The sequence below is a fragment of the Puntigrus tetrazona genome, chromosome 12, assembly GCF_018831695.1.
Source record: "Puntigrus tetrazona isolate hp1 chromosome 12, ASM1883169v1, whole genome shotgun sequence".
In the NCBI taxonomy this organism is placed as follows: Eukaryota; Metazoa; Chordata; class Actinopteri; order Cypriniformes; family Cyprinidae; genus Puntigrus; species Puntigrus tetrazona.
This window is the reverse complement of record NC_056710.1, coordinates 17,895,778-17,902,567: the sequence shown is the minus strand read 5'-3', so window position 1 is coordinate 17,902,567 and position 6,790 is coordinate 17,895,778. Positions and strand designations below refer to the sequence as shown.

The 6,790-nt window shown below is 36.3% G+C and overlaps 1 protein-coding gene across 1 annotated transcript in view; it reads right to left on the bottom strand.

The window, feature by feature from the left end:
* Positions 1 to 310: 310 nt before the first annotated feature.
* The window catches only part of LOC122355139 (cadherin-12), a 121,185-nt gene continuing 114,705 nt past the window's right edge, over positions 311 to 6,790 (bottom strand). The window contains exon 12 of the mRNA XM_043253169.1: positions 311 to 1,657. Within this exon, the coding sequence (XP_043109104.1) occupies positions 1,134 to 1,657 (524 nt within the window). The 3' untranslated portion in view covers positions 311 to 1,133. The remainder of the gene's footprint in view (positions 1,658 to 6,790) is intronic.

The window sequence follows — 6,790 nt, the reverse complement described above, 5'->3', positions numbered from 1 at the left end:
GGTGCATTGTACACCAATAGATATAAGAGTGGCTCGATCATATTTAGTGATAGCCATCTTATATAAAGAAAACCACGCAGACTATCCAAAATACTAATAATTAAAAGAAAAACAAAAAGTTTTGCCGGAGCGGTCGTGACGGCAGCCGAACTCAACGGCGCCATCTTGAATATCTTGAAGAACATTTTTAATAATACAAAGAACCTTTTCTGCTATAAAAGAACATTTTCGTGCAATGGTAAGGTTCCATAAATGTTGGTTCTGCATGGAACTTTAAGAATGAGCAAAAACCTCAGACATGCTTAAGTAGTCATTTTTTTTCCAAGTGGTGTTTATTTACGAAAACCGTGTTTATTACAGGACTCAACTGTAATAGCTCATGTTTAGCCCTAAAGTTTGTTTTTTTTTACAACAAGTACAAGTCTATACAAGTTCCTCTTGGGACTACAACGTCCATGTCCTTGTGAGGAGCAAATAATTATGAAAATCCTTGTGTCTTCAAAAAAATAAGAAATTCATATTCGATTTGAAATCATGATAAATAGATAAATACATAACAAAACGATACAACCCGTCTCAACAGCCTCACAAATAAATAAATAGAATCATAAATAACATTCAAAAAATATCTTTGGCCAAACGAGGCCCATGTAGACATTTCCTCCACAAAACTCTTTCCACCGAAGCTCGAAATCCAGGTCACGGTCAACTTCGGTTAGCGATGCCATTCATCCTTAAGAAGGGTGATGAAACAAAGCTAAACCATAAAAAGAAGAATAACAAACCAACTCCATTGAGGCACTTTTTAAGGATGTCAGAAAAAATTTGCATCTTCTATGTGGTTCCTTTTTTTTCCATGAAAAGCAAAGCTGAATAAATATGACCAAAAACCTCAAACATTCATTTACAGATAATCCAAAGGCTGCATTTTATTCTGGCTTCCTTTATCCTCTCTTGTTTTGAGTGTGGAATCAAGGCAAACTAAAAAAAAAAAAAAGGTGAAAAAGACAGCTATAAAATAACGTAACGAAATCCGGTGAGAGAAAACAAAACGTCAAAGTTAAATACGCGTCTACGTTTGTTTGAAACCCAGCGTGAAAGCAACGAAAAAACTAAACAATACAAAAAAAACATCAGTGTTTGATTTCAATGGTGGTGCTGGATGTTACGTCTGATTGGCTCTCTGATCGTTCTCCGAATATCCCTGCGAGGGTTTTGAAGCGAGGCCCCCACTCGTTGAGGTAATCGTAGTCCTCCTCCGTTTCACCCTTTACGGACTCTATAGAGCTTAAACTCTCGGCCACCGAACCCTCGCCCTCGTAGGCGTACGTGGCCAGCGAGTCGTACGGCGGGGCCGAAGTGTCACCGTCGTGTTCTTGCAGTCGCTGACTGATGAAGTTGCTGATGTCAGCGCTGTTCTGCGAGGCTACTGGCCGCCGAGGACACAAACCCAACTCTGGCTTGACGTCTCGGCGAAACAGGTTTTCCTTGATGACTTTGGGGTTGCGAAGGGTGCCCATGTCGAAGGCGTGCGTGTCCTCCTCGCCCCCTCCTTCGTCGTCGTAATGGATGACGTTGTCGCGGATGTCCTCTTTGGATGTCATGAGAGTCTCTTTCTTCTTCTGCCGCCGAACCCCGACGTAGAGGACCACGATCACTGCAGGAAACACGCGAGCGGAGCAGAAGGGGAAGATTAGCGTCAAAAGAATAGCAATTCTCATGCATCTTAAAAGCAGTCATGTGCTTTTCAAGTGGGTCAAAACAATATGCGTCTGACAAAAGGCAGGCGATTAGTTTGTTATATATAGAAGGCGGGTCTTCTGTTCATATGGACTCTGTATTAAACATTGCGATTTCTCCTATTCATTTTTCTCAAATCGTCCTCGTTATGCTGTCTGTACAATCAGGGAGTGAGGCAGGCAGAAAGACGGCCGAGGCCAGTGGAAACACTCTTCTCGTTCAATCAAGGAGACAACCCCCTCATTTGTCAGAGTTTTCCATGATTGGCAAACAGCTCCTGACTGCAGTCATCATTTAGAGACGGAATGAAAGCTGCAGCAGTAATGTGTACCCTGCATCTGATGGACTCTCTCACCCTTCATGTGTGACTATTTCACTCCTCTCCTGTGAATCGTTTTTTTATTGACTGGCCATTGAAGATTCACTGAGATAGACAGACAGACGGACGGAAGAACAGATAGATAGATACATAAACAGATAGATAGATAGATAGAAAATGACACAGATAGATAGATAGATAGATAGATAGATAGATAGATAGATAGATAGATAGATAGATAGATAAAAAATGACACATAGAAAGAAAGAAAGAAAGTGACATAGATAGATAGATAGATAGATAGATAGATAGATATAGATAGATAGATAGATAGATAGATAGAAAATGACACAAAGAAAGAAAGTGACATAGATAGATAGATAGATAGATAGATAGATAGATAGATAGATAGATAGATAGATAGATAGATAGATAGAAAATTACACAGAAAGAAAGAAAGAAAGAAAGAAAGTGACACAGATAGATAGCTAGCTAGATAGATAGATAGATAGATAGATAGATAGATAGATAGATAGATAGATAGATAGATAGATAGATAAAAAATGACACATAGAAAGAAAGAAAGAAAGTGACATAGATAGATAGATAGATAGATAGATAGATAGATATAGATAGATAGATAGATAGATAGATAGAAAATGACACAAAGAAAGAAAGTGACATAGATAGATAGATAGATAGATAGATAGATAGATAGATAGATAGATAGATAGATAGATAGAAAGTGACATAGATAGATAGATAGATAGATAGATAGATAGATAGATAGATAGATAGATAGATAGATAGATAGATAGATAGATAGATAGAAAATTACACATAGATAGATAGATAGATAGATCTAAAGAAAGAATGATTTGTGTATGATGTTGTTTTCTATGCTCACTACACTCAGAGTTGTTCTCTATGTAGTATCTTCCTGACTGACAACTCCACGCTCCATTTTATTCAGTATGCAACCCTCAACGCTAACTAGGTTTTGGAACAGAGCCATGATCAACACATACTGCATCTCAAACCGTGCTGTAATGGAGACCCAGAGTGTTTGTTATACATCCAGGAGGTTCTCAATCCATAGACTAACACCTGTATGTGTTTATTATTATGCAGCAAATTAGAGGAAACCGCTGAAAAGCAAACAACGATGCTGTTTACACGCGCTCTAAAGGTCCGTGAGACGTCCGTGAGATGAAAGCGCCCCCAAGCGACGGACATCTGCACTGCAGCTCTAAACCCCTCACACCTGTCAGACCTGTAGTCTTTTTTTTTTTTTTTTTTTATGAGTCCACGTTCGCGATTTGACTGGCATATAGGAAGATGGGTTCGAGATTGATAAGCCCTCATCCTAGGGACGCTGATCTCTCGCTCTGTCTGCCATGACCGCATCCGTGGAGCGGGAAGTGGGTCAGTCTGACAAATGGAGCACCGATAATGGCTAATCTCCAGCACGACAATGTGTTCTCTTTCTGTGCTGTCTGTGATCCCGGCTGGCACCTTTAGCGAGGATGCAGTGATGCTGCGAGGGGTGCTTGCCGGAGCCGACAGGAGTCTTTTAAATACAAGCTGTCGTGTTATGGAAGAAAACAGATCGGCTGTTTTCAGTCAGGGTGTGAAGACTAGTTTAAAGAGGATGTCAAATAGACATCGAAATTACAGGGCTGAAGTTCATTCTACGACTGAAAGTGGTATAGGAATTAAAGTCCACACGAAAATGAACATTCTGTCAACATTTATTCACCAACTTTTACTCATATTGATCAAAATCAAAGCTCAGGATAATGTTGGTAACCAAACAGTTTCTGTTCCCATTGATTTCCAATGTACGGACAAAAAAGGTCTATAGACGTTAATTATGACAGAATTTAATTTTATGTGGGTGAAATATCCCTTCAAATACATTTCCGGTGTGGGATACGTAAGGTAAGGTTTCTAATAATTTAGTGAAAAAAAAAAGAAAATAAAATATAAAGAGAAATGTGAGATATAAACTCGAAATTGTGAAAAAAAAAACGTTCTTCAAATTTACATTTCACAATTTTTTTTTTTCTGCCACGCAATAAACATAAATAAACCCCCCCACAAATGAATGTTTTATTTCATAGTCTGTGATTAAAAAAAAAAGAAGGAAAAACTTAAAATTGTCAATAAAAGCCAAAATTGAAATATATAAATATTTGAAATTATTTTATTAATTTATTTAAATTTTATCTTGTGGTGGAAACAAACAAGAGAGTTTTGTAACATCAGCCAAAAAAATGACAGTCATTTCTGAGGTATAACAAGTATATACTGCAGGCAGTTTGAAGACAACCCTCATTTGTAATAAACAAGTGAAATAGTGTGTGCTGGTGTATTATGGCTTACATTAGGTACATAAATAAGAGTCTATTTTAATTTTAAATTAACTTTAACGTGGCCATTGTGAAAAATAGCTCATCAGCTTTGCTAAAGGTGAATAATTTTCTTCCAAAATATCTCCTTCTCTTAATGTAATGCATTTCTGTTTCCTTTCAACCGTAATGGCTACTGCAGGAAGGCCTAAATTGCATTTGAGGTCTCAGACTGACCCTTTTTCTTTTGTGATTCAACTTAATTTGCTCTTCTTTGAAAAAGGAGCCGGCCTACTGTTCACTGTAGGTATAATGCAGAGGGATAAACAAAGGAAATGAGTTGAAATTTGATAGAGGAAGTGAACAGAATGCCAACCAGAAACAGCAGCGAACGTATGGGAATAAAAATAGTAACATTTGGTAAATAACCAAATAGTAAACATCACTAGCGTTATGAAATGGGTAAACTTGAGAGAATAAAAGGGCAAAATATTACATGAGAAATACGAAAAAAAGTGTAGAAATGTGGAAGATTAAGTTACATTGTACTTCAGGATAGGATTATTTATTTTTATTAATATAATATAATATAATATAATAGTGGTTCTAAAAATGTTGTTTATAGAAGAATATTAAGCTATAAAATATTAAAACTGTTTTTAGTATTGATTAATAAATAAATATATAAAATCTTGAGGAGCAAATCAGAAAATTATAGAGCAATGATGCTCAAAATTTAGCTTTCCATCACAGGAATAAATTACATTTTAAAACATTTTTTAATTTTTTTTATATTAGTGTTTTACTGCATTTTAGCAAATAAATTCAGCTAAAAAAAAAAAAATTTTCATTTATTTTTTACAAATGTTTGACCAGTAGTACATTACAAAGGTTTTATTATATATGCATAAAAGAATACAGATGACCTCTGGTGTTCAGCAAGGTCAAAGCTTTGTCCACTTTCTGCTCTGGTTCACAGATGATCTGCATCGCATAATATTTCCACGTGTGCTTTCATCTTAAGCGTCAATCATACACACCCTCTGAGACACAAAATCCGCAGTGTGCCGCTTGCTGAGATCTGTGTCCGAGGTTCATTCGAGGACAGCCGAGTGCCAACCTCATTTTGTTGAGCATGCTCTTACTTAATGACCAGCCAGCCCACACAAATTACCATGGAAACGAGGCCATAAAAGTCTCCACTTCATTCCTCACCCCTCCACCTCAACCTCCCGCACATCCCCTATGCAAATGAGCCGGGTTTATAACTCCGGAGATTTCCCGGTCTAGACCTCGGGGGTTAAGTTAACATGGAGAGTAATTCAGCCTGCGATCTGATGTTAATGACAATCAGAGATTTAGGGCTTTCACCGCGACGTTGAAGACTAGGCTCGTTGAAACCTGTGCTTATTTTGCTTCATCCAGCTATATCCACCTCCTCACCTGTCTGGAACGGCCAATAAACGAGCGCTTAATTAACAAGTGTGCTTTAATTAAACCGCCCCAGAGAGTTACACAGAGGCCTATCTTTCAAGTAAAACAATCACGAGTCCATGCGCAGTCCAAGTGATGCCTACCACCAGCAGAAACAAATTATTCAAGAAATCAGAAATATAATTTCACATGTATGTTATAAACGCGCATTTCTACCGTGAGTAAAAAAAAGACTTTTTGACCTCACGATTCTGATATTTTTCTTTGCGGTTTTCTTTGAAATTTTAAACTGCAAGACACATTTTGTTTATTTTATTTATTTATTTATCGATTTTTTTTTTCTTGGAGGATAATTATGAGACGTAAACTAAAACTCCGTGGGAAAAATGGCACGATTTCTAAGTTTCAAAGAAAACAAAATTGATAAATTCCAAGAAAGGCAATAGAAACACAAAATTCTATACGAAAAAATTAAAGGAATAAGATAAGATAAGATAAGATAAGATAAGATAAGATAAGATAAGATAAGATAAGATATAAAATCAGGATTCAGACAAACAAACTAAAAATTCATACATAATTCATTTTTTATGCTTAAAAAACCTTTCATACTTTTTATATAAAGAACAAAATACGTTTGTTTTTCAATCAGAATTGCAAAATTCTGGGGAAAAGTCAGAATTCAAATTTCAGAAGTCAAAATTACAAAATGAAAATACAGAATTAATTAAAAAAGAAGAAAAAAGAGAAATAAAAAGAAAAAAGTAAGAACTGCAAGATATAAACTGGGGATTCAGACAAGAAAATAAGAGAAAAAAATACTTTTGCAATTTAGAAGCAACTCCTTTTTTATACTTTTTTTTCCATAGTGGGAAAACAAGCTTTATACATGAGGAACAAAATCCATTTATTTTTCAAACCTTTCCCTCAAACCGAATGACTCATT